Source organism: Daphnia magna, linkage group LG4, assembly GCF_020631705.1.
Source record: "Daphnia magna isolate NIES linkage group LG4, ASM2063170v1.1, whole genome shotgun sequence".
NCBI classification, from domain to species: Eukaryota; Metazoa; Arthropoda; class Branchiopoda; order Diplostraca; family Daphniidae; genus Daphnia; species Daphnia magna.
In genome coordinates, this window is record NC_059185.1 from 10,220,111 (window position 1) to 10,246,215 (window position 26,105).

The 26,105-nt window shown below is 38.6% G+C and overlaps 7 protein-coding genes and 2 long non-coding RNA genes across 14 annotated transcripts; 5 read left to right on the plus strand and 4 right to left on the minus strand.

Moving 5' to 3' along the window:
- Positions 1 to 2,081: 2,081 nt before the first annotated feature.
- Positions 2,082 to 6,551, plus strand: LOC116922042 (ABC transporter G family member 20). Its single transcript, XM_045172001.1, is given in 13 exon segments — positions 2,082 to 2,522; positions 2,596 to 3,018; positions 3,113 to 3,206; positions 3,624 to 3,923; positions 4,039 to 4,299; positions 4,301 to 4,428; positions 4,507 to 4,717; positions 4,781 to 4,958; positions 5,027 to 5,142; positions 5,236 to 5,306; positions 5,370 to 5,458; positions 5,518 to 5,694; positions 5,759 to 6,551. Coding segments are annotated over 13 exon segments (2,496 nt in total). The 5' UTR covers positions 2,082 to 2,382; the 3' UTR covers positions 6,067 to 6,551.
- Positions 6,552 to 6,587: 36 nt separating this feature from the next.
- Positions 6,588 to 7,811, minus strand: LOC116922065 (AN1-type zinc finger protein 1). The gene is made up of 4 exons (XM_045172003.1): positions 7,796 to 7,811; positions 7,670 to 7,720; positions 7,427 to 7,596; positions 6,588 to 7,363 (listed from the first exon to the last, which is right to left on the minus strand). The coding sequence occupies exon 4, from the start codon at positions 7,352 to 7,354 to the stop codon at positions 6,605 to 6,607; it is 750 nt and encodes a 249-aa protein (XP_045027938.1). The 5' UTR covers positions 7,355 to 7,363; positions 7,427 to 7,596; positions 7,670 to 7,720; positions 7,796 to 7,811; the 3' UTR covers positions 6,588 to 6,604.
- A 79-nt stretch (positions 7,812 to 7,890) lies between these two features.
- On the plus strand, positions 7,891 to 14,402 carry LOC116922044 (ABC transporter G family member 20). 2 transcript variants are annotated; one of them, XM_045172002.1, is made up of 16 exons: positions 7,891 to 7,974; positions 8,050 to 8,188; positions 8,349 to 8,367; positions 8,480 to 8,623; positions 10,067 to 10,721; positions 10,836 to 11,258; positions 11,471 to 11,564; positions 11,628 to 11,966; positions 12,074 to 12,261; positions 12,344 to 12,551; positions 12,627 to 12,804; positions 12,873 to 12,988; positions 13,079 to 13,149; positions 13,215 to 13,303; positions 13,380 to 13,556; positions 13,620 to 14,402. In XM_045172002.1, the coding sequence occupies exons 5-16, from the start codon at positions 10,528 to 10,530 to the stop codon at positions 13,925 to 13,927; spliced, it is 2,385 nt and encodes a 794-aa protein (XP_045027937.1). In that variant the 5' UTR covers positions 7,891 to 7,974; positions 8,050 to 8,188; positions 8,349 to 8,367; positions 8,480 to 8,623; positions 10,067 to 10,527; the 3' UTR covers positions 13,928 to 14,402. The 2 variants fall into 2 exon arrangements, with proteins under 2 accessions (XP_045027937.1, XP_032784335.2); XM_032928444.2 differs by lacking the exons at positions 7,891 to 7,974; positions 8,050 to 8,188; positions 8,349 to 8,367 and having other exon boundaries at positions 8,468 to 8,623.
- A 357-nt stretch (positions 14,403 to 14,759) lies between these two features.
- On the plus strand, positions 14,760 to 17,874 carry LOC116922054 (rabenosyn-5). 2 transcript variants are annotated; one of them, XM_032928467.2, is made up of 11 exons: positions 14,760 to 14,907; positions 14,986 to 15,171; positions 15,404 to 15,529; positions 15,593 to 15,895; positions 15,963 to 16,153; positions 16,220 to 16,359; positions 16,591 to 16,677; positions 16,745 to 16,918; positions 16,976 to 17,078; positions 17,175 to 17,290; positions 17,402 to 17,874. In XM_032928467.2, exons 2-11 carry the CDS (start codon positions 15,003 to 15,005, stop codon positions 17,493 to 17,495), a joined length of 1,503 nt encoding a protein of 500 aa, XP_032784358.2. In that variant the 5' UTR covers positions 14,760 to 14,907; positions 14,986 to 15,002; the 3' UTR covers positions 17,496 to 17,874. The 2 variants fall into 2 exon arrangements, with proteins under 2 accessions (XP_032784358.2, XP_032784357.2); XM_032928466.2 differs by having other exon boundaries at positions 14,765 to 15,171.
- LOC116922081 lies at positions 17,633 to 18,773 on the minus strand. 2 transcript variants are annotated; one of them, XR_006645051.1, is made up of 2 exons: positions 18,299 to 18,773; positions 17,633 to 18,182 (listed from the first exon to the last, which is right to left on the minus strand). It is a non-coding gene; the product is annotated as an uncharacterized LOC116922081 (long non-coding RNA). The 2 variants fall into 2 exon arrangements; XR_006645050.1 differs by having other exon boundaries at positions 17,633 to 18,212.
- Positions 18,774 to 18,908: 135 nt separating this feature from the next.
- Positions 18,909 to 22,305, plus strand: LOC116922046 (protein zyg-11 homolog B). The gene is made up of 9 exons (XM_032928446.2): positions 18,909 to 19,224; positions 19,294 to 20,205; positions 20,275 to 20,415; positions 20,495 to 20,671; positions 20,741 to 21,047; positions 21,115 to 21,218; positions 21,322 to 21,534; positions 21,612 to 21,762; positions 21,827 to 22,305. Exons 1-9 carry the CDS (start codon positions 19,150 to 19,152, stop codon positions 22,042 to 22,044), a joined length of 2,298 nt encoding a protein of 765 aa, XP_032784337.2. The 5' UTR covers positions 18,909 to 19,149; the 3' UTR covers positions 22,045 to 22,305.
- LOC116922083 lies at positions 21,288 to 22,940 on the minus strand. Of its 2 annotated transcripts, none has more exons than XR_006645047.1 (4): positions 22,799 to 22,940; positions 22,600 to 22,735; positions 21,584 to 21,748; positions 21,288 to 21,522 (listed from the first exon to the last, which is right to left on the minus strand). It is a non-coding gene; the product is annotated as an uncharacterized LOC116922083 (long non-coding RNA). The 2 variants fall into 2 exon arrangements; XR_004393837.2 differs by having other exon boundaries at positions 22,600 to 22,740; positions 22,799 to 22,939.
- A 328-nt stretch (positions 22,941 to 23,268) lies between these two features.
- Positions 23,269 to 24,965, plus strand: LOC116922067 (U11/U12 small nuclear ribonucleoprotein 35 kDa protein). Of its 2 annotated transcripts, none has more exons than XM_032928487.2 (4): positions 23,269 to 23,427; positions 23,485 to 23,758; positions 23,830 to 24,043; positions 24,113 to 24,507. In XM_032928487.2, the coding sequence occupies exons 2-4, from the start codon at positions 23,540 to 23,542 to the stop codon at positions 24,394 to 24,396; spliced, it is 717 nt and encodes a 238-aa protein (XP_032784378.2). In that variant the 5' UTR covers positions 23,269 to 23,427; positions 23,485 to 23,539; the 3' UTR covers positions 24,397 to 24,507. The 2 variants fall into 2 exon arrangements, with proteins under 2 accessions (XP_032784378.2, XP_032784377.2); XM_032928486.2 differs by adding an exon at positions 24,551 to 24,965 and having other exon boundaries at positions 23,289 to 23,758; positions 24,113 to 24,419.
- LOC116922055 (divergent protein kinase domain 2A) lies at positions 24,415 to 26,071 on the minus strand. Its single transcript, XM_032928468.2, has 4 exons — positions 25,928 to 26,071; positions 25,379 to 25,798; positions 25,003 to 25,306; positions 24,415 to 24,933 (listed from the first exon to the last, which is right to left on the minus strand). Exons 2-4 carry the CDS (start codon positions 25,517 to 25,519, stop codon positions 24,605 to 24,607), a joined length of 774 nt encoding a protein of 257 aa, XP_032784359.2. The 5' UTR covers positions 25,520 to 25,798; positions 25,928 to 26,071; the 3' UTR covers positions 24,415 to 24,604.
- Positions 26,072 to 26,105: the final 34 nt, after the last annotated feature.

Below are 26,105 nucleotides of genomic sequence, written 5' to 3' on the forward strand. Positions count from 1 at the left end.
TAATAATACTCTATTTGGTACACTTGCACCGTTGACTACCCGCTAGGATTTTTATTTTCCGCTTTTTTTTTTTTACGTTTGTGAAGGACGAAGAGTTGTTTTCACGTCCTTCTTTTCTTTATTTGGTTCCAAAAATATCCAGGTGTTTTGTTGTGCCAGTAAAAACGGAACTGGGTTGTGGAACTGTTGTTAGAAAAACAAAAAAAAGAGGAGGAACTTGTTTTTCTGGTTAATCTGAAGCAAGTTAACGAGTAAAAAGACTGCTGCCAATTCGCATAATTGATTACGCCGTTATCAAGCAGCTACTTTCACGAAATTCCCCACCTGTTTAGAAATGCCATTCAACTCACTGAAACGAGATTATTAACTAATCAGCCAAGCTAATTTATCATTCACAAATGTTTGTCAATGAAAAAAAAAAGAACTTTGACTAAACACTCATCAGATAAACAAACTAATTGCCTCTGAAAAAACAACATTCATTATGTTAATTTATTACTTGATCGGAGCAAGTGTATACGTTTTAAAAAAGGCACATTTCCCAAATGATTTTTACTAATAAAATAGTACAACGATATGGTGATTCATCACTCCTGTCCTTTTACGACCACTTGCTTGGACAATTGAAATCTCGTTTTGTTTTGGTGCAAGCAAAGAATGGATGACGAAAGAAAGAATAGAATAACCGATGTGTAATATAGTGCGGGCAAAAATTTCGCGTTCACATGACACACGTATGCAAAAAAATAATAATAATAATTGCCAAGTTTCTCTATTCGTGACGGCAGCTGGACTGCGGTGCTGTGTAACTGGAAAACTTTGACGTAACACAAACTGAGAAAGCTGCCAAGTGCATACAGGTTTCGCACGTGACCGCGAATAACATCAACATCTTTTCACTTTCCCTTCCAAAAAGGCCATTTGCCTCATCCATGCAGATAGGGGAATTTCTCTCAATTTTCCATTAGGGCTTTATTATTTTGCATATGAAATCGACAATTTCATTTGCCTGTTAAAAATAGGTGACTTTCTTTTCTTTTTTTTTTTTTGTAAACAACATTTTTCTTGAAAAGCAAATCAGTCTGGAATATTAAGTCTAACGAGTCTTATGCAAAAGCTAACGGCCTCGATGGTTAGACAGCGATAAAGGCGACATTAACGCAGCTGACGAGGCATTGTACTCAATCTAAAACTAGGTTTGCTTTACGGTTCTTTTCGAGCTCGTTTCACGTATCAATTGCCTTAATGTCGGTGAAATATGTGCACATTCGGGGCTGTAATGACCGTTTCTTTTAGTTTGATGAACGGGATCGACACAAGGACAGCTAACAGACACGAGTTAAAGTTTATTTGCTCTTATTTTATGTGTGTGGGTTGCCTTGTCGTTGCATGACGATTGCTGTTTTTTTTCAAACGGTATTAAACAAGCAAAAAATGGCAAACATAAACCGACCGAATGGAAATCGGACACGGTATGGCGTAATCAAGCCGTGCCTTTCGTAATTATATTTTTCTGGCCCGGTGTAAGCCACTCTGATATGAGACAGCAAGTAGCTTTTGTTTTTTTGCAAGTCTTGGTAATAATATGCAAAGCCATAAAACAAGAGTTTCCATTATTAGCGTGTATACACACACACACAGGGAAACGCAGTGTTTTTGTCTCAGTGCTGTGACGCATTTTCGTAATTGAAGTTTTAAAAAATCAGCTGAAGTGTTACGTCACAAAAATGTGTTTTTCTACCTAAATTGCGGGCGTCTCTCGGTGATTTCGTTGGAGTGTGGGAGCGATTCCGTTTCGTCCGACCCTTACCCCAGGTAAAGGTTCATAGCCCATCCCACGCCCTTTAGAAATGCCGCAGCCAACTGAATGGCTGCCAAAGTTTATTAAAAAGAAATTAAATTTTGAAGTAATTATCGTTGATTTCGTTGACACGTAACTTCTCGTCAATCATTGCCATTTAAACGTAGATCAAAACATCAGTTTGAGGCTTCTTTCTAAACAAGTCCATACTGGGAAAATGTCCAGTGAAAAGGAGGAGAAAGGTGGGGAGGGGGGTTAGAAAATCATCAAGACAAAACATTAGGCAACAACTAAGGACAAAGTTAAGCTTTCAGGTCAAGGCGATAGTTTAGAGGCTAGGTGAACCATTTTCCATAGTTCTTTTTACCTAATATTACCACCCACTTCATGCAAAGCTCACCTAAGATTAGACCTAATTTACGCCTACCTGTCACTCTTATTTTAGCAGTTGACCAAGTCGCATCATTACAGACACTTGGTCGAAACTTGTCACCTAGTCGATCTTAAATCACAACATTTTTTTAAAAATCGAATCTAACTTTGTATTTTAACTTACGTCATTTGATCGTGTTTTTAAAGAAATGAAGGCCGGCGTTGAGATACCCACCGTTTCATCCAGTCAGGGTGTTGTCGTCCGTAACGCGATTAAATCCTATGGCGTTGGCAGCCGCAGGTCTACCGTACTCGAAGGGCTCGACATGAACGTCAAGAGAGGAACAATGTAAGATCCCCTATTTTATGTTCACTTAAAGGAATTAAATGTTATGTTTGTTTGTTTTGTTTCTCTCGTTTAGCTATGGCCTACTAGGAGCAAGTGGTTGCGGAAAAACGACATTATTGAGCTGTATCGTTGGCCGGCGAAGCTTTGACAGCGGAGAAGTGCTGGTGTTGGGCGGACCACCGGGCACGCCGGAAAGCGGAATTCCAGGTCCGCGGGTGGGCTACATGCCACAAGAGTTGGCACTTTATGGCGAATTTAGCATTAAAGAAACACTTCAGTATTTTGGCCGTATCTACAAATTGCGAGCGGATTTCGTCGATGCCCAGTTGGAATTCTTATCCAAGTTACTGGACCTACCTCCTAGCCATCGTTACGTCAAGACGCTGAGCGGTGGCCAGCAGCGACGCGTTTCGTTCGCAGTTGCTTTGTTTCACGAGCCCGAACTGCTAATTTTGGACGAACCAACAGTTGGCGTTGATCCATTACTCCGACACAGGTACGTTTAAAAACATTTTGTTTTATCCATTGATTTAAATGTGAATTTTGTATTTTATTTGTATTGGACGATTCTCGTAAATGTGATGGTATAGCATTTGGAATCACCTTGTTCGTCAGAGCGATGATCATGGAAGAACGGTGATAATTACCACGCACTACATCGAAGAAGCACGTCAAGCCGATACGGTAAGATTCTGGAATAACAGCAATTAATTAATTTTCTAAGTACCGCAACTGTTTTTTCCAAGTCATCGTCCTGTGTTACAGCTACAGTTGCGCACATCGCATGCAGTCGTACATTCAATCCGACATGCTTTTTTATGTGTCCTTGGCAGTCATCTGTTCCCTTGGCGATGTATTATTTAATGGTTTTCCATTTAGTGGTAGTGCAATGATTTATTAGACGTAACCTTGGCTAATGTTTGCCCTAAATGCGGTACATCGTAATAATGCGATTGTTTTAGCCTTGGCGAACTGAACCGCATAAGCATCGCTTTCCAATTTGGGAGCTCGTCTTTTCTTCTTGTTTATTGCGAGTTATTGTTTCCTAGCAACGCCCATTGTTTTTCTCTAGTGATATTTTTTTTTTTCATGTTCCTGTAGATTGGGATGATGCGTTCTGGACGGTTATTGGCCGAAGAATCGCCAGAAAATCTGTTGAAGGATTACCGACTTCCTTCACTTGAAGATGTATTTCTTAAGCTTTGTATGAAAGACAAGGACGATGGTGGGCTGACATCAAAGACTCCCAAAGATAATAATTTCGCAGCATCTCGTAAACCTCATAGTGGAGGTCTTGACAATTTGGCTTTCAATGCCAGTCAGTTTGACATAGTTCCACTGGACGTTGAAAGTCTGGATAACATTAAAAGCCATCCCGGATCGTTAGCGAATTACAATGCTGTAAGTAATGGATTACGTAATGAGTGATTTTTTTTGGCACGCTGTATTTTTATGGGCTAAACTATTGCGTACTTGAGCTGATAGATGATTCGAAAATTATGTTTTCGATATTTAGCCAAGCTCAAAATCGACATTACCGACGGAAGAAGGTGGTGTCGTCTGCTTGAATTTCAACCGGTATGGGGACAACAACCTGCGGGGGTGTAACAAGAAACGCGCTAATCAGCTCCAGCAGATGAATGTTGGTGCCATTCAGAACTCTTCCCACCACAGCAAACGTGAAAGAGCCGCTACGTCATTTCAAATGGAAGGGCTATTTGATGTTCAACTCGCTGGAAATAACGCAAGTCGAACGGATAATAACATTCATGCAGTTAAGCAATTACGGTGGTGGTGCTGGCCAGGGAACTAGACGTAGTCGTACTTTCAAAATGGCCATACCGTCTCCTCATCGCAGCGCGGCGCTCATCCACAAGAATTTCATGCAGACATTTCGAAATATTGGGTAAAGAATATTTCAAAGATTTTTCAAAGTTTGAAAGCGCAATGACCTAAGGTCTGTTCTTATCCCCGTACATTTTAGGATGTTTTTGTTCGTTTTTCTGTTACCTGCTCTTCAAGCAACCATCTTTTGTCTGGCTATCGGAAAGGATCCGACATTTCTGAAGATGGCCATTGTTAACGATGAACTGGATCCAAGTGAAGGCCGTGTTTGCAACTATACAACAGATTGTTCGTATTTCATGTACAGCTGTCGCTATCTGCGCTTTATTGACAACGAAACAATAATCCAGGTTCAAGATTTTGTTTTTCAAATCTTGTTTTTTGGGGGTAACGTTCAATGTGCTCTATCGTAGGTTCCTTATCAAAGTTTACCAGACGCTATAGAAGCCACGAAAAGGGGGGAAGTGTGGGGTGTAGTTCACTTTGGCCGGAATTTTACGGATGAATTGATGGTTCGCCAGGCGGACGGCAGTGCGGCGAGTAACGAAACAATTATCGCTAGTCAAATCGGAGTTACTATGGATTTCTCCAGTGAGTATTGAAATGTTTATTTTTTTTCCAGACATGTGCATTTACGTCAAGCTTCTTATTCACTTCAGACCAACAGATTTCGATTATTCTACAACGCCGGCTGAACGAAGCTTTTGAAGATTTCACAAACGATATTTTGAAGGCTTGTGCGTACGAGCCAACTGCTGGCAATATCCCTGTCACGGTAATGAATTGCTCCAACTTTTGTTTGACAGAGGGGGAAAAACAAGGCTACGTGGTCTATCAGTTTCGCTAAACTTGTGTTTTTAACTTGTAGTTCCTCGATCCTGTTTATGGCAAGAAAGACTCCACTTACACAGAGTTCATGGCTCCTGGCATGATATTGACGTAAATTGCTAGCTGTTCTTACCTTGTTTTATGGTTTTAAAATTATATTTTTTTCTCCCTAAGAATTGTATATTTTATTGCTGTGGCGTTAACTGCTGGCGTCTTCATCAGTGAACGAAAGGAAGGTCTTTTAGATCGAAGTTTAGTGGCTGGTATGAATATCTAGAATATTTTTTCCCCCGTCCGTTTGATGACTATCTGATTTTTACAGGGGTTCAGATGACTGAAATTCTGCTGGCTCATTTGGTTAACCAGTTTACGGTTTTGCTCGGTCAGACGGCGCTCGTTTTCCTGTGCATGTTGGCTGTTTTCAATATTCCGTGCCAGGGCAATTTAGCTCTGGCTGTGTTCATTACTCTTCTTCAAGGTCTTTGCGGGATGTCTTTTGGTAAATCATGACGTGCTTCTTATTTTAGTGGTTTGTATGAAAAAATTATTCTTTTGCGTTTCAGGTTTGTTAGTGTCGAGTTTGTGCGATAGTGAAATCAGCGCTATTCATCTTTCGTTGGGCAGCTTTTATCCGACTCTACTTCTCAGTGGAATTATTTGGCCAATTGAGGGTATGTCGCCTTACCTACGTCACTTTTCCTACGCTCTGCCGCAAACGTACGCCATCGAAGCTTTGAGGTCAGTCTTTGCGAGAGGATGGGGAGCTGAATTGCCCGATGTTTATTATGGCATTTTGATCAGCACTGGATGGATTTGTGTAATGTTGGCTCTGAGCTTAGCGGTTGTACGTATTCGCAAGCACACAGGTTAATTGCGCCGACTTTCATTTTTCTTTTTAATTTGTGTGTGTGCCAAATGCGATGTTACTTTTGCTATATTTTTAGATCTGCTTGTGATTTTCTGGATGGACCGTTTTATTTTCATTGTTTGCGTTTAATTTGTATTGGCTATGACCAACTTCCTTATGCCTTGTACCTGTTTTTCTAGTGACATTTACGCACTTTTATGGACTGGTTTTAGAGAGTAGAAAGATCGAGGGATTTTCTAGTGTTGTTTCTAGTTCTGCCATGACTTCATAGTTGTGAATTTGATTTTAAATTTTTCTTTTGCAGTTTTTTCCACCTATTCACAGCGCGTGTTATGATTGTTTTCATCACCTGTCATACTAGTTCATATCAACTCATGACTACCTTACTTTTGGTAGCTGACCAGATTAGTGCGAGTTCTTTTAATTGTTTCACTTGGGAGGATCATCCGTTTTACGCAATTTTAAATACAATGAGTATTAATAAATTATATGTAACGGTATTAATACGCTAGTAGGAAAAATGCTTGATGTTTTGAAGAGTTTATTGATCAACATATTTCATGACAACTGTTTGCCCGTTGAAAAGTGCTTCTTCGTCGATCAGTTCTGCAATGGTGACATCTTTATTTTCTGACAGACAATCGCCAGCTGGAGAAAACAAATTGAGGTGAGGTTTTCCTGCAATATTATTAAAGTTGGCAGTTTTACTTGCAGATGCAATATAATCAATACATTTCCCCATAGACCAAAATTTTGAAACAAATACAGACACTTGAACTTGCAATGTTGTTTGAACTGAGAAATATACTCTCTCCTCAGCTGGAAGTTCATTCACACCTGTAGAGTTTTGTTTGAGTTTCATTAATTGTACTTTAGCTGCAAGTTTTTCTGATTTCACTCCGCGACAAGTTTTTTTTCCCATGTTCTTTAACTGGATTTGCTTTACCAATTCAGCTGTCTGCACCATCTTTTCCACAGGTTTTTCTAGCTTTGAGCACTGGTGGTCAACTTGATGACGGTGTTGAAGGCAAAAGTGTAAATCACAGAAAGAACATGACATGCAGATCAATTCTTTTGCAGAACAGTTGGAAAGAGAACAGATATGCATTTCTGGAGAGGGTGTTTCCAACAATTTAGATGATAAATCATGGTAGGATGAGCAAGAATGATCAAAAGGTTGAAAATGTGCTTTGCAAAAGTGTTTTTGACAGTAGGAACAGCGAATAGGAAGAAGATCCAACTGTTGGCACATTGCCATGCTGCATCTTTCACCTAGAGAAGGGAATTCCATTTTTCTTGTCTGAGTAATAGAAGTCATTAGTCAATAATTGTTGGTAAAAACCGCTTTAAGAAAGTAGTTTACATGTTATTGGGTAGTGATTCGATTAAGAGCAAGATCAGCCCACTTCTTTTCAACTGCTTTAAGAGAATTTTCCGTGTTCAAATCATCCGGGTCTGGGTCGGGTAGTTCGATAGCAGAAACAGCGATATCATCGGTTGGTAAGGAATCTTTCACCCACTCTTTATCAACGACTTCCACAAGAGAAGCTTCCATTAGAAACTCGTTGTCCATAGTTTGTGTTATTATTTTCAAGTAGAATACTACCCCTTTCTTTGTGAACCATAAACGTTGGAAGCTTCTTTATTTGAAATATTACTAAATAGAAACGGTGAAAGTAGATAATAGATAAGCAAAAATCATCGAATTTGGAATTTGAAGCAGTCGACTAACCTAGCAAGTCGTAACTGTCAAACGTTCCGCGTAAAGTATTTCATTCTCCGCGTAGCTTTGATTCGTTTCTGTAACCTTAACGCGAGTCATTTGTTTTCAGATTTGTCCTCTATCAACTTTCCATCGGAACATCGACTGTACAATGAACTTCCCACGTTTTGCTTCGAAGTGTGTTAAATGTAAGTTTTCGTTTCAGCTCATGGCTAGAAAATTTGGCTACCTAATTTGAGCAATCTGAATACCCTCATAAACAGTTTTCTCTATGAGACAGAATTTTTGAAAATAACACCTCATACGTGTTTAAACTCAACAGCATGGAAAAGCTAAACTTTTATCCCTTCAATAATTTCGGTGCCACGTGTGTGCAATCAAAGAGTCATTGTTGTAATCAAGGTATCAAGAGGTCTTTGGAATTTATTGAAGTCCTTGGTTGTAATCCATGGTCATCAATTGTCTTTTATTTATTATTTCTTTATTTATTTTTCGTCAATATGCAATATGCCCTGTATTTATTGGCGATCGCTATATGTTCTTTGTTTGTTTTTTAAACAAGTGCTGAAAGTTCAATGGAGGTACGACATGATCACTGTAGTAAGATTTATTGCAAACACCAACGAAAAGCTTTGAAGGGTACTCTCTAAAATATATGTTTTCTTTTTTTATCGGTACTATTTTTCGATTCAGAAGATACCATCCGATAAAATGGAATTCTTGCCCACGTGAAAGTGAACTGGAGTTTGGAGAACTTAGGTGATGACAAAGTTGATGAAGGAAATTAAAACGAATTTCTTTTATGTCACGCTCTTCCCGTGAAATCCTATACTAGAGGTAAGGGGAAAATCAGTTCCCATTTTTCATTATTTTTTCAGTGCTTTGTCGTAAGGATATGAGAAGGGAATAACTAACGATTTTCGGAAAGCACATTTTTCGTCGCTGACATAATCTTGCAAATAAAAAATGCTTTGATGAATACTGCGAGGAAAAATATTGTTGTACTAAAAACCAATACGGGGTTCAGTAGTACGTTTATCTTGTGTCCCTAAAGGACGAAAAAATCACGCTGAAAACAAAATTTTTTATTCGAAAACAAAGTAAAAACACATTATACCTTTTAAAAATGTGTTCGTTTGTCAGACAGCGATGCTGATAAGTAATCGCGAAACTGTTCCTCCGAGAAATCCTTGCTAAACCGTTAAAATAAGCAATCGTGGTGGTGACGTAGAATTCTTTCGTAAGAGTGCATGTCCGGTTACAGTCTATGAATGGAGAGGGAAAGTTTGCTTTTGAAAATCGGACATTTTAACAGATAATCGTGGTGGGATCCGGTAACTGGTTACCACACATTGTTTTCAAAATGAAAAAAGGCCATCAAAAACTTATATAAGTTAACTGAAAGCAAGTAAGTCGGGAAAGAGGAGATCTCGTTTAAAAATCTCACAAACACGACGAAAAGTTTCTTTTACCAAAACGTGCAGGATTGATCTTTTACATGGCTAGAGCTTGATAATTAAAAATATCGTGTAGCCGGCTTCAAAGCCAGGATGTTGAGACTCCCATAGAACATGCTCCCATAGTCCACGATAGATTAATGGAATATTATTGGATTAAAGAAAGTGTATATTACGTTGTAATGGTTAAATGGGACAATGTACCGTTGAATAAGGTGTTTGGGATTATCTTTTACTGTAACATCTGGTAAGCGAATATCAAACATAGAAAGTGCTCACCAAATCGTGGAGGAGTGGCTTGCATTCAATAGTTCAATACCTGTTTAACGGGTTCACGAGACATGGTCAATGCCACGTCAACTCAAGAAGAAAGTGTTTTTGAAATCCCTTTTTCTAGTTAGGTTACTTTCCATCACCGACTACATAAGTTTCTTATGAACTAAATATACTAATTCGGGTTAGACGGGCCAACAACCGTAACCAAAAGCAGAACAGAAAACTAGTTTCTTAAATGGGAAAATAGATCAGTACACGACGGAGATTGCACGTTTTTTTTGCTGTTGCTTACCCTTCTCAATGAGCAAGACGCACATCGTGACCGTACTTGTTCGTATTGTTCCTTTTGGATGATTGTGCAATAAAAAGTTAAGACTATCAATCAAACGGTTCCATTACTTTCGAATAAACGAGGGTAAGCAAAGAATATCAATGTGAATTCTCTTACAAATCCAAAAATCACGTCCACCAATGTAGGCGTTCAGTCCTTTATGGATGGTTCCGCGTTCAAGATTACTAACACGTTTTTCTTTTTGTTCTCTTTTAGGCCAGCGAATGATGAAGAAACCGATGGTTAAGGATGTTGTCGTTTCCCCGATTTCTTCAAAGGATTCCGCAACATCTAAATCCATTTTTGCAATTGCACCGTACACCATCGAATTTCCCTTTTCTCGTTGATCCGGCAATATTTTTCGAAAAAAAAAGTTTGAAAGCGAGAAAAAACCTGTGCGGGGGAAAAGACGGGGAGCAATGAGAAAGGGAAAGGACCTGGTCATAAAAAGCCGGTCAAGGCGATAGAAAGACATGCATACTTGGATATTTTTCTTTTTACATCGGATCCCACATAAACTAACATGGCATTGTCACTTGTAATCTAGCTGCTAAAGAAGCATTGTTAGCTCTTGGACCGTCTTATTCTGCAACCAGTGCAACAGAAAGTTCATCTCTAATTATTGTTTTATAATACAATTTCTTTCATCCTAAGGATCGGAAATTGTTCTGAAGGCAATGATGAGGCAAATTGGCGATTCGAAGGTGTCGTCTGTTGCATCGCATCGACCTGGTAGGGAAATGGTCGACACAGGTGGCACTTGCGTTCAATTGGGAGTTATGGTCCGTGATGCGGTTAAATCCTACGGTGTTGGAAGTCGTCGAGCTACAGTTCTTCAAGGACTAAACATGAGCGTTAAAAAAGGATCAATGTAAGGAATTTTTCAAATAACATGCATAGTTTTGAAAATAATTTTTGTAAGTACTTGAAAAAAGCATAAATTGAAACAATTAACAAATTTAATTTGAATGTTGGTTCATTTCAGATACGGACTGCTGGGAGCCAGTGGTTGCGGTAAAACGACTCTGTTAAGTTGTCTAGTGGGTCGTCGCAGCTTGAATAGCGGAGAAATCCTGGTGCTTGGCAATGAACCCGGCTCTCCTAATAGCGGAGTTCCCGGCCCAAAAGTCGGTTACATGCCGCAAGAATTGGCTTTATACGGGCACTTTACGATCAAAGAGACGCTTCAGTATTTCGGACGCATCTATAATCTGAAAATGAGTTTTGTCGACGCTCAGGTGGAATTTTTGGTGAAATTATTAGACCTGCCATCGGGCGATCGCTATGTCATGACGTTGAGTGGAGGTCAACAGCGACGTGTTTCGTTTGCAGTTGCTATTTTTCACGAACCGGAATTGCTCATCTTGGATGAGCCAACGGTTGGTGTTGATCCAGTCCTCAGGCACAGGTAATTTCAAAATTGGTTTTCTTTTGTCAGTTCTTGATAGATTTACCCTTCCAAACTGTGCAGCTATTGTAGATTAAATAGCGTAGTGTATCAATATAATAAGAAACCATTGCCTATTCATAAAAAGAACATTTTTCTGGCATTCGCTCAGTAAATTATGTATTGCACATTTTATGTGGATCTGTTTAACTATAATTTGTCTCCCATTGCAGCATCTGGAATCATCTCATCAGCCAGAGTGTCGACCATTCAAGAACGATTATTGTTACCACTCACTACATCGAGGAAGCTCGTCAGGCTAATATGGTACTGTCAAATGAAAAGAGAAAAGAATCTAACAACAGTTACAAACCTCTTTTTGTTTCCTAGATCGGAATGATGCGTTCTGGTCGTTTGCTAGCGGAAGAGTCGCCCGAAAATCTACTAACAAATTACAATCTCTCCTCTTTAGAGGCTGTATTCCTAAAGCTTTGCATGAAGGACGAAGGTAACGATCAAGATCGACAAGAACCTGAACTTTTGGAACGCACCGTAAGTTCCAGTAGTATGCGCCGCAACGTAGCTCGGCCACAGCAACCATCTTCAGGCCATGACAATATGGCCTTTGAACGAGGAACAAGTCAGTCTGACATATCTGAAATCGGCGTTGACTGTCAGCATCTCAGGAACAGCCATCTATCTCAAGTTTCCTCAGCTAATTGCAACGTGGTAAAACAATTGTTTCTTTCCTACTCTGCTCGTTATTTACGTGTTTTATCGGTGACAGTCTCTCATCGTAAGTAATTCAATTATTTGTTATTTTTTCTCTGTTGCAGAATGTAACTGCCAACATTGGTACGATTCCTACGGTGACAACCTATGCCGGCCAAACGGACAGCACCCCTGCAAACAATAAGGCGGCTGCCAAACGAAAAAGTCGTACATTCAGAATGACTCTACCTTCCCCGCGCCGTCTTTACGGACTAATTCACAAGAATTACTTGTTGATGTTTCGGAATCTCGGGTATACAACTAAAAGTCCTTAATGTCATTTTAATTTGTTATGCAAGGTTTTTAAAACATTTTTGATTATTATCGTGGCGAAGGATCTTTGTTTTTCTCTACTTTCTACCGGCATTTCAAGCTACTATCTTTAATATGACTCTTGGACGCGAACCGAAGGGATTGAAAATGGGTATCGTCAATGAAGAGGTAGATGCGAGTCTAGGCCGTGTTTGCAATTACACGACGGATTGCGCATATTCTATGCTCAGTTGTCGCTATCTCCGATACATAAAAGACAACATTGTTCAGGTGCGATATTTTCTTGTATTGATTTGTTGGTTAAAAACTAAGAGAAATATCCATTCGTTGTATTTTTTGTTGTAGATTCCGTACGATAACGTAACAGACGCCCTTCAAGCAGGAAAAGACAATGAAGTCTGGGGTTTCTTACATTTCGGACACAACTTTACGGAGGAATTTGAGCTTCGGCAATCTGAAGGGGATTCGGCGAATTTGCAAAACATTATTCGCAGTAGGATTAACGTCAGAATGGACTCTACAAGTCAGTTAATGCTTATTTAGAAATTGTTATGGTTCTATTAATGAAAGCCTATTTTCATGCCTTTTTAGATCAACAAATTGAGGCCTTCATCGAAAAGTGGCTTTTGGAAGGTTTTGGAGACTTCTTCAAAGATTTTATGGTAGCGTGCGGACATGAGCCAGAAGCGGGTTACATCCCAATAGTGGTACGCTATTGTCCTCTTTAAAAACGTTACTGAACGTTCAAAAACTGGACAAAAATATTTGTTTGTTATCGTTTCTATTTTTCATTGCAGTTCGAAGACCCAATGTATGGGAAAAAAGACACCCCGTATACCGAATTCATGGCTGCTGGCCTCATTATCTCGTAAGTTTTAACTTTATCTCATTACGACTTGTTATTGGATTTCATAAAAATTTTTTCTGCTTAAGGATTATTTATTTCATGGGAGTGTCATTAACTGCTGGCGTCTTCGTCTCGGAAAGAAAACAAGGTCTTCTTGACCGTAGCTTAGTGGCTGGTATGTGTCATGAATATTAAACAAGAATTATAGTGCTGATTACCTGTACATCTTGATTCTAATCAATCTTCCACAGGCGTGCAGATGGTAGAAATTTTGACGGGATATTTGGTCAATCAGTTTACCGTAATGATTGGTCAGACGGCACTGGTTTTCCTAATCATGTTATTGGTCTTTGACACTCCTTGTCATGGGAACTTGGCTTTAGCTGTGCTTGTTACCTTTCTCCAAGGTTTCGTCGGAATGTGTTTTGGTATACATCGATTACTTTAACATTATATTCTATTACTTATTTTCACCAAACTTTTGAAATCAGGTTTGCTGATCGCCACCATGTGCGAAGATGAAATAAGTGCTTTGTGCCTTTCCATGTCCAGTTTTCTCCCGGCTTTAGTTATCAGTGGGGTCTGTTGGCCGATTGAAGGAATGCCGTTCTATCTCCGAAACATCGCCTATAGCATGCCGATGACGTATGCTGTCGAATCTCTGCGGTGTATCTTCACACGAGGATGGGGTGTTGAACATCTCGACGTGGCAGCCGGAATCTTAATAAGCCTTGGTTGGATTATTGGCTTACTGGTTCTTAGCTTAGTGGTTGTACGCTTCCGTAAGTATACAAGTTAGACTTCACTGGCCTGAGAATAAGAAATTCCCCATGATGGCCGGTTTTTGTATATAGCCAACATAACCCCCCTAAATGATCTATTATATACATTTTTTCGTCAGAGAAATAGTGAGATGGGTTGCATGTTTTCGTTATAGAAAGTATTTCTCAACTATACCAGCCACTTAGGATTGGGAGACATGGCTGAAAGTTTTACGTTCTATATTTCACGCATTATTGATTTTTGGATCACCTATCTCTCGATTAGCCATTTCACCTGTGTTTTAATTTCATCCACAGTATTTGTGCCATTTTATCTGTTTAATTAATCTGATTTTCTAAAAATACTATAATCTGTTTGATTGTGGTCCTACAGGGAAAACGAGCATGCATTCCATTAATGTTATAGATATATTAATTTCTGAATACTCCATGTTTGAATAAGTCGTTTAGCAATATTCGTCACCCTAATCTAATACAGCGGTGTTGAAAGTCGTGACCTCGTCATAATTATACTTCATAATAATTCATTTACATTTATTAGACTTAGTGGATAGTACCATGAATGAAAATTTTGGAAGTGCTGCTTCTCTCTAGGCTAATCAGAATTGGAATTTTACATTCGTATGCCGTTTAAAATCCTGGCACTTTGTATGGTGAACTGCGATTTTTTATAAGCAGCTCAGAGTCAGTTTTGTTCTTATCCAAGCCGACTAGCAAGAAGTAGCTTATTTATAAGCTGTAAATAATTTTTGGATACAAAATTTTTTATTGTTCAATTGAACAAAACTGTAATCAAATTTTTAAACTTGTTTACAGGCTTTTGTTACTTTTCGTTCATAGCTAAAGATCGGTTAACTTCCAATTTTTTAATCGATTAAATTCCAAGTGTAAGTTAAAAGTAGTCTGCTTTTCGTGAGAAACTAGTGGAGGGCGTAATACGACCACAACTTTCGCACATTATAATGAAGTGAAAAAGAAAAAAAACCTTTGATAAGCTGTAAGTTATACAAGCTGATAGCTATTTGTGGTGTGGTGCTATCCGGTTTGGGTTCTCCTTGTTTACTATCCGGAATAGGAAGAAATTCAAATAAAATGGCGACTGGCTTAGAATCGCACACTGGAGAAAACGCGAGTGGAATTCGGGAAGGATTTATTTGTCCTATTTGCATGGAAGATTTTGTGACAGATGACAAATTACTTCTTCATTTTGAAGAAGCTCATGATACAGAAGAGGATAAGGATGTTCTTCAGGCATTTAAAGGTGGGCTGGTACAAAGCTGTTCGTAGTCAACACTCATTCATGTTAGACATGTGCAACAGAAACTTTGTTATGTATGTGTCACTTCATTCTGATTGCTTGGCTTCTGAGATATGTGACATTTATGTGGTTTTAATGTATAAAAACCAATCAGTGCAGCATAATGAATAAGTGTGTACTTTTATGCAACATACAAAAAATATCTGTCATTTTCAATGATTTTTTGCGTTCACAGATTTTCTTGGGAAAGCTAAGAAGATCCTGAAGTCTGACAACCCATTTGAAATTCTTGAAAAGGCTCATAGTAAACCTAGCAGTCAGAAAAAGCAGGAACATATTGAATGGGACCCTCAGGATTTTGGTAATTTAACATACTTTATGAATATTGAATTTTTGGTTTTTATGTCTGACATACGAATGGCAGGTGTAATACGCAGTCATTGGTCGGACTTTCGTAAATTTCGTAGCAACCGCATGGATTTTTACGCCGCAGAAACAAATAAGTTAATCATTAGACTTGATAAAATTGTATCCTGCTTACCCAGTGAGGCCACCAAGAGACGAGAACATGAACAGAGCGTAGTAACTTGGGTTAATGATGAAGATGTACAGTTATGCCCGCAGTGTGCCAAGTCCTTTAACATCCTTCGGCGGAAACATCACTGCAGAGTATGTGGCACTGTTCAATGCCACCAGTGCAGTCAATTTCTCTTGCTGTCATTTGCGAGTACGTATTGGATTATATCAATCCTTTTTTAATGTTCCTTACTAATGTTCCAAGTTTTATTTGTTAGGGAAATTAACGAATCCCAGCTATGTTCCAGCTTTAGATGACGGCAAAGACAAAATACCAAATCCCCCTAAGCGATTAACTCACGCTGCCTTCAATGCCCTTAAACGGACGGGCTCTACCACCTCTTTAACTTCTCTAATCGATACCGATACCGGGGAGGGTCATATTAGGGTTTGTTTTTATTGCAAACAGGTCAGTAAAAGAAAATGTGTTTCAGAATCAAACTTTTTTTTTCAAATTGTGTGATATATTTTTCAGCTTCTTGAACGACGTGAATTGCAAATGGACAGCCGAAGCCAGAACACTGTTATAGCGGAACTGTATACTGAATTGCGAAAGTACATGGAAAAAGGCATGGAGCTCATGCCGGTTTTTTTGAAAATGCTCGAATCCTTTAGGTATGTTCTATTGAAGGTTATAGGCAAACATATTACCTCAGCCTAGATTATAAACCCCTGTGAATTTTCGTGTATTTTAATGAGAACTCTGGAATGGCTCGCCCATGGTGATAGGGGAAGAGCTGTGTGGTACACTGACGGAGTCCTTGGTGTTCAATTATTATTTTAAGCTGAGATAGTAGTCTGCATGTGACAAATACCTTGTAAAACAAATTTTATATTATTTACAAGTCAAGGTGAATCTACTTACAACCTAAAAGATGCTCAAGATTGTCGTCTCAAGCTACTCAAGATTGCCGAATACGTTGACGGTTATAGGTATCCCATCCCATCTTTCTATTGTCTTTACTTATTACTATCATTATACAAATTGTTGACCCGCCAGTAAAAAAATCCAGTCGTTGGGTATTGACGATGAAAAGAATCCAACGACAGGCACTGCCCTTTCATTGCAACTAAAAATTCGTCTATCTGCCGTAAATTTCCTGAAGGAAAATCTTCTTGGACTACCCAATTTACCTACAGATGAACAACTTATGACGTTACAAGCCGAAAGACGGTAAGACCAAGTACGTGGTTTATCGAACGTTAGTATTATTCAGTGTTTTTCATTCAGTCAAGCCATCGAAAACCGGATAGCTCGGGAAAAAAAAGCCGTTTTTGAAAAACGAGAAACGGAAACAAGGCGACACGCCGATGGTCATAGAGACTTTGAAGCGGTAAGTATTTTTATCCTTAAACTGGTTTGTCTATATTTGTGCAGTGTACAGTTGCGCAAACAAGAAACAGATTTAGTTACATTATCTTTTGAACAGGTTTCAGTGGATAGGGGTTGGGGGGTAGAAACCACCAACATAAGAAACGTAAACGAATCGGATGATCCTATGCTGCAGCAAATGGAAATAATGCAAAATTACATTCAGCAAGCTAGGTACTATTGACAAACCTCCAAAACTATTTTGAAAATTATAATTTAAATTTTGTATGTAAATGTTCGTATTTTTTTCCTTTAACTTATATATATATATTTTTTTTTTAACAGACGTGCGAATCGCTACGACGATGTTGTCATATTAGAGGCAAATTTACGTGATCTTCAGGTTGAACATGAACGATTGCGATCCCAACCATCGTAACAAGAGTTTAAGTCGACATTCCATCATAGGATCAAATTTTGTTTGGTCAAATACTGCGTTTATTCATCCCAAAATGTGATATTCTTTATTGGAGAATACGATGAGTGTCTACGTAATAATCAACGCTGTAAACTTCATTTTTATAGTAAAAGATAAAGTAAAAACTTATGTCTTATTGGGGAATTTTAATATGCTTAGATTTGAATCGTTAGATTTGATATATAGTCTGAGAATAGCAAATATGCATTCCGAGTGAATATAGAAAAGTATTCGTTCTGCAATTAAAAATAGAACACAAAGCCCTCGATGAATTTGTTTGTCGGTCGTGTGTTGACGTTTAATCGTTGAGAATAACAGGTATACACGGTCAGTGATCTTTTCTCTTGTTTAAGCGTTTTGATGGGCCCCCAGCATTTTGAAACCAAAGAAATTTTACATATAGCATCCTGGTTGAATTTTAATCATTTGTGAAGAAGATGAAATATCTAATATATATGAAAAAGAAAATATAAATAGAATTATGTTATTGGCATATCTTTTGCTGCAAACACGGTGAGTCCAGCATTCCTTATTTGGTAACTTAAGGCCAAACGACGAATGCTAGAGCATTAGTTTTTCTGCACGTTGACGAAAGAGACCATGTGTCGCCGACTCGCCGTATGTGACGGATGCGCATCCGTAACCCGACTATTACGACAGAAAGAGCACATATCACCACTTTGGTTCATAGGAAAGAATACAAGTACAAGTGTTATTTAATATTTGTAATGTGAGCAGCTTAGAGGGGCCAACATTTTGGTTACCTAGTTCTTACGCCGAACTGTGAAAGTTTTTTCTCTGCATAAAATGACGTTCTGAAGAAAATAACTGAATTTCAAACTTTTCCGGTAACAACAACCAGTAACCACTCTACTATATAAATTAAAGATGATTGCCACCTTTTGTTTATAATTAAAGTTTACACATCTGCAAGTCGAGATGAACTTAAAATAGCTGCCTACATAAGGTGAACGATTGTCTTCATCATAGACTAAAAGGGCATAGTCCTATCAACGACATGAACCAGCCGGTAACAACAACGCCTATTAAATTAAAGATAAAAAGCACATTAATATGTCCTATTGGTAAATTGGTGAATATTTACAATATAATGTTTCAACTTGACATAACCACCACGACTGAAAAACCTTTCTTCATGTAGTGGTATGTCAGGATTGACTAGCATATTGCACGTTTTGGGCTTGCCAGAACATGCTCAAGCTGTTTTTCGTTTTTTTTTTTTTTCTTTTTTACAACGTAAAAAAAAAATGAGAATCAGCTGTATTCATTTTTTAGTTTTACTTTAAATTTTCGTACGAAACATTGTGCGCCGTTATCGCTAGGAGGATAAAGGGATAAAGTTTCGATGCAGACGATTGTTGGATCCTTTTTAGCCAAGTGAAAAGAAGTAATAACACATTGATCATGTCATACCTGATTATCACTGAATGTTTTTTCAATCCGTTTGTATGTTAATTAAGAACAGCATTCCTGTAATTTACCCATTCCATTGATTTCCGCCATGGAGGTTTGAGTGTCGATTAAAGTGCGTAACTCATATTTGTGTCAAATTTCTCAACGGTAACGGGCCACGGTTCATCTAAATTTGACAAAAATGTACGATTCACCTATAAGCTTGCAGAACGTCTGTGCAAATTACATCGGAGAAAATATCGAAGCCTTTTGCTGGGTGAGAACTAATTTTATTACATTTGAATGAATAGCAAATCAATCTTTCCTGAACTTCATTTGATTTCAGGCTGAAGGTGATGAGGAAGCAATAACACTTACATTCAAAAAAGGGCATGTCTATTTGCACACTACCTTGTCTGAGCAGCTCTTGAACATCTTGGGTCAAAAGAGAAAGATCAATGATGAAATATTATCCATATTCAATAGTAATAATACTAGGTTGGAAAAAGTTATCATGCCGAATGCCATGAATCTTACCTGTAGAGGTTTGAAAACCCTCAGACAGCATCATATAGTGGATTTAGAGGCAACACAGTTGAAAGTTACTATCAGTGATCTGATCAGCTCACTGAGTGATTGGACAATAGATAATTTACGAAGCTTGACCGTCAGTGACTGTACCTTTGTGGACAGTTCAAAAATGGCTGCTATGGTCTCGTTGTCCAGATTAAAGAACTTGAGAACTTTAAATGTGAGCTATACTGAATTTAACAATCATGGCCTTGAGATTATAGTTGAGGATTTGCGTCACTTGGAGTGTCTGGACCTAAGTGAAACTCGTGTTTCAGAAATATCACCATTGCGAAAGTGCCGTAATCGTTTGCGAGCGCTTGTTCTTCATAATCTGAAGATATCTGATGCCGCAATTCCAGTTATAATGGACCTACCTCGATTAAGGCACTTGGATGTGTCGAGGAACTCGAACTTTTCGTCGCGTTTCCAGCAACAAGTCTACGTCCTTCTTGATCACATCACACCACCCTTGTCACTCTCTATCAATGAGCTCCTTCTGGAACCGGGAGCACTATGCGAATTGGAGCACCTAGACATATCCGGATGCGACCGCGTGGAAATTGACGCATTAGCCCAATTTATTCAGTGTCATCGATCATTGACATTTCTTGGTCTGCTGGATTGCGAGGCCTGCTATGACAGTATGTTTGTGGAAAAAATTTGCCCGTATACCACGTCTTTGATGGTAAAAAAAAAAAATAATCGGTACAACCTGATTAATAAAACAGGAGGTTTACTTTTTTTTCCTTGTCAGATCACTGGATCGGCCAATGAAGAGCAAATCTTAGAATCACTCATTCGCTACCCAAAGCGTGTGAGGTGCACCCAGAGGTCTCTCTATGAACTATTTTCTCTAACCCAACAATTTTGCGAACCGAGAGTAGATGTGATTGAGGTAAACGTTACTTTATATGGAAACTCATTAAGTCTATTGTGTTATTATTTTACCAAAGTTTTCTTTCATATTTTTTTAGTTGGTATTGCGAGCAATGCGTCTTCATCCTGAAGAATTTCATATTCAAATGGCGGCTACTGCTTGTGTGTACAACTTAACCAAAGGTGACGTCGGCCAGAAAATTCATCCACACGTTCTTAAAGAAGTTGTTCATTTTACGTTAGCTGCCATGGAAAATTTTCCCAACCATTTGCAAGTAACTAATCTTATGAAACGAGTCGTACATTAGTCGAAACTAATGATTTTCTTGTTATTCGTCAAAAAGTTGCAAAAGAATACCCTTTTGACGTTATGCAGCGACAGAATTCTACAAGATGTCACATTCGACCGTTATCGCTGTGCGCGGTTGGTTCTAGATTGCTTATGCATCTTTGAAGATTCATCAATGGGTCGTATGAGCGTAGCGATATGCTCTATTCTGGCAGCGAAAATTTCTACTTCAGAAACCACAGTTCTTGGCTCAACGCCGAAATACATGCGCAAGTTGCTAAAGATGGTAAGAACAAAGATGGAATCGAATCAGGTTGATATCACCCTCAAGTTCACACTTTCAGCCTTGTGGAATCTCACCGGTAGGGATCTTATTAACTTTTTATTCAACGCCGTGGAATTTGAACCTTTAATATTTTTCACCGTTAGATGAGTCTCCCGAAACATGTTCGATATTTTTACGAGAGGGAGGCTTGGAACTTTTTCTTGAAGTGCTCGAAGCTTTCCCTGGTGAGTCTACTGTCGAAACTAAGGTAATCTTTAGATCTTCCTCAATTTAGCGAAGTTCTTCTAATTTGTTTTAAAAATAAATAACAACATAATCCAAATTATGATACGTTTAATTTGAACACAAAGATCCTCGGTTTGATTAATAATATCGCCGAAGTCAAGACGTTACGGCATCGTTTGATTGTGGATCCATTCCTAGTGGCTCTTCGTAGGCTTTTGCGCTCTCCGCTTATCGACGTTGCATATTTCGCAGCCGGCATCATAGCGCATTTGGCTTCCGGTGGGGTCGAATTTTGGACTTCGCGAGCTATTCCACGACATGTTATGCTTGAAGAATTGGTAAATAAGATTTTTATTAAACTATTTTCCTTTTTGCTCTAATTTTTACCCTTTTAATGATGATGATCCAAAAACAGGGTATTGTAGTATTGGAATGGAGTAGTCCTGAAAGTGAAATGGTGGCTTACCGATCCTTTTCACCCTTCTTCCATTTGATTCTATGCTATGAAGCACCACAGGTTCAGCTCTGGGCCCTTTGGGCGATTCTACATGTCTGTAGCAAAAACGGTAATCTTTATATATTTAATTTTTTAAACAAAACAAGCAAGATTTCTCTATCTCTATTAAACAGGAAAGCGTTATTGTTTGATGTTGTATGAAGAGGAAGGAGATGAAATATTGAATACGATAGCTGCAAATTCTAACACATCAGAAGAAGTGCGTCAGTTTTGCATCTCAATAATGGATTTACTGAAAATGCAAGGTTTAGTTCGAAATGGGAAAAATGCTTCAAAACTGTCTATTGATGAGCCGAATAGCAAAATGTTAGAAAATGATATTCATTCATAAAAGATTTAAGAGTTAGGAGAGTAATATTTCAAGCATTACGACTTATGCTTATGGGGTTGGGAGTGTATAAAAACAACCCATTGAATTCCCATGGCCTATATTATTACAGAAGACTGAGCATCTTCTCCTTTTATTTGGCTAGTCAACTGTGATTTTGAAGATGTAGACCTTTACCAATGCTCTTGTGATTTGTTGTTTTGTATTCTAGAAGTCATAGGCATCTTATCAGGAAATGAAATACAAATATATGAAAGTCGTAAATTTTGTTAGTGTCTTTTAAAGGTCTAAAATATAGGCTTTCCCATTTTCAACCCAGGAAAGGTGTCATCTTCCGACAACCTATTGCGTTAGATATCTGTATGCTTGCGGGTCGCACACTTAGCGAAGTTGGAAGTACGTCACCAGTCACGACGAATTGTGCCTTAGGCCTCGGGACGTCCGCAGTTTCATGGAAGCGCACAACACTCCTTTGCGACCTGCATACCTGGGAGCTTCTGCTATTCTTGCAGCCCTTTGACTTAATATGGACGTGGTAAAATATACGATCTGATGTACCTGACAACGTTCTCCTCTAGAACACGGTTTAAGCTTTACTATAGGCTTTGGAAGATCCAATCCAGAAGAACAGTGACGCTCACGATCGAAAGCTCACACCTTCCAAACCACAAGAGCACACAACAAGTTCCACAATCTGGCCTTAAATACCGTTGATTTAGCGTAGAAAATGCGTTGTTAATGCTTAATTAGCTCTTACCCCAAGATTTTCTTTGATTTGCAAAATTTTGCAATAGGTGGATCCTAATTATAACAAATCAACTACGTGGGAAACGGCTTAATAAAATGAGTAATGGAATATTTAATTCAATTTATACAAAACCATATTCATACAAATAAGATGTTCTATCTCTACTACTGGGTACGGACCATGATCCATCTTCCAGCGTATGCACAATGAATATCCGCAAAATACTGCTAAAAAACAAAGAAATGAACCTAAACTGACGGACTGGATCACGAGCCCCAAAAAAAATGAAATGCCGAATGCGCATACGTGGCGTAATTTTTTAATTTTGCTTATTTATTTTTATATTAAACATAAGTTTGTATTGTCTTCTCTTTATTGTCTTTATTCACTTGATTGCATAGTGAGATTTTAATCTGTTTGAAAAATTTAAGTTTTCCTTCCTAAAACGCGGATTTTTCTCCAAGAACAAGAACCAACCAAGATGCAATGCTAAACTAAGCTCCCCCTTTACAGGCGGGGCTAGTGAAAATGAGCTCTGTTTGAGCTTTGAGCAGTCTCACGGAGAGGAAAAGACATATTTTGATTTAGCTTATCTCGTTCATTTATTTAGTTTTAGGTTCCTTATTTAAATTTAAATGGTAATCAATTCAATATTTGTTCTTTCACAGATGAGTAGTGATTATAGTTAATATTAGATTCACAACTATAAGCAGTGTCACGAATAAAGAATAGCTATTCGATTCACCGAAAATGTCGAAATTTGATCAAAGCTGGTCTTCGTATGCCAAAGTTTACGATCCTATCCAGGTAGGTAGTATTGATGGAACTCATACCGATCCACATGATAATGGAATTGTAAGAGCTTGCAATGCTTCTTACCATCCCAATCGCCTTCTTAAAAACAATCCTGAACGAACACTCTTTATTGGTAGGCTAGACAAAGATGTGATGGAAAAGGATTTGGAAAATGTGAGTATTAGCAGACTTATGTGATTTGATCCTCACTTTTTTATTTTGCATTATCCATTGAATCTCCCTAGCTATTTTCCAAGTATGGCACACTTGAGAATGTAACTGTTGTAAGGGATATTGTTACTGGATTCTCAAAGAGATATGCATTTGTGGAATTCAGGAGTAGACGTGATTGCCACCTGGCTAGAAGTAAAGAACAAAAAACTATTTTAAAAGGAAAAGAAATACTGGTTGAATTTGAATTTCAAAACACACTCCCTGGATGGATTCCTCGAAGGCTTGGTATAGTACAACATACTTTGAAACCTAAATAATCCATTTGGATGACTAATAATTTTATTCCTTTCTTAGGTGGAGGCTTTGGTGGTAGAAAAGAGTCAGGTCAGTTACGATTTGGTTGTGTTGACAGGCCATGGAAAAGGCCGATCCAAGTTGTATCACATTCCAGTAGAATGCCCAAGTCCAACACCCAGCAGCGTAATGCTGAACTCGAGAGAGATCCGCTGCGTTTTCCACGCAGAATTTCAACTCATACTAAAGGTGGAAGGAAAGAGCATTCTTCGTTGGATATCAATAGAACGCGAAACGAGAAATCTTGTACACCGCCAAGAAACTTGAAGCGTCTTAGAAATTGAAATTACTCGTATTCTTCGTCTGTGTACGGGTATTTTGTATTATACGTATCTTTTTCATGTTGTCAAGCCTTTCCGCTAGGAAACATATGGCAAAATGAAAAGTAGATGAGATTCACGAGTAACATTTAATGTAATGTTGTGATTTTTACGACAGGAAAGAACTAGGAAGACATTGAGGTAAAAATTCGAGATCACCCATCTGCAACAACTAGATGGTCGAAAGTATCTCTCCGTAGATTGAGATAAGATTCTTAGCTGCTTTCTCTCGGGTTCCAGGAGTTGAAGATGAATAGCAGTCGGACTGATACTTGAGAATAAGCGGGAAACGTTCTAAGATGTAATCGGGTAAACCGTTCATCAATCCAAAGCTATCCAGCGATGAAAACAGTTCTTGGCAAACAGCAAAGTAGTTGTGGTCGTTATAAAGCCGGTTACACATATCTTGCTCACTGTAGCTCACGCAGTGGGGATCGGAAGGTAAATGTTCACAACCGGCATTATCACTCGCATAGGGAACATCAAAGTTGTTTGGTCGATCTGACAAAGTTCATAAAAAATTTCAGAATTCATGCTATTTAGCTTTATTGAATATCTAAGAAAAATTACCGTTTTCGATTTTTTCTAAATCGACGACTACTATATTTTCACCGTCCACTATCTTCAGTATTCCATCCAAACCAACGGCTATATTATAGAGACTCAAATCAGTGACATACAGTCTGAAGCCAGCAGTCCCGTTCGTGAATTGGTCAGCAATTGTTAACATCTGTAGAGCCGCATTAATGCGTTCATTCAAAGAAGCATCAGGTAGCCACTGTGCTAGGTTAGGTCCGACATATTCTTCTACTATCACTCGACCACACGCACCGTAGTAGACAGGAAAAGGCCACCCTTTGTTGGCTGGAAAAGACTAAGATACGATTTTTTTTTACCACTGATGAAACAAATTTATGGCACGCGCAATGCAAAAGAGTATGCTTACCTGAAAAATTAAAGGCTCTGAATTGAGTAGCAGTAAAGTCATCAAATTATACAGACATGTTAGTCGGTAAAGTCCAACATTATTCTTAACAAATTCATTTTCGATATAATTCAGCTTTCGCTGAGAGGGACAAATGAACATTTCACTTCCTCGGAACAGATTGGCGGATCCCTCTAGAGCATTACTCCTTAGATCGTGAGATGTGGGGTCAAAGGTGCGTAAACGATGAACAAGCGTACTATCATTTCCTTCCAAATCCTTTACCCGGTCTAGCCACACATTCTGGTGCGTGTACGGACGAACAGCTGTAGACACACTCAGCTGCTCAATTGGGCTTCTGAGGAGTCCTACTGATTGCTCTAGTATGTGACGATCAAGCTGTTCAAGTCTTGAATTATGGGCTAGCTTTTTTAGGACAACCTGCAAATTAGAAGGACATAAAGCACTTTTTATCAACTGAAGGTGACCCAATGTAACCATTCAACTTTCATTAGGATCCTACAAAATGAATAAGGACGGTATGATGAATATGTTGATTATAAGACTTACATGTTTATCGTGGAAAGTAGCAAAATAAACATTTCTTTGATTAAGTAAGTTGAGTTGCTTTGTATCTTGACCAAGTCTCTGGAACAATATCACCAGTGAGGAAAGCAGGACACAGCTGAACTCCGAAGCATGCAGGGCATTTTTTTATTTCCAGAAACTTCTCATCTGCTACATTTAA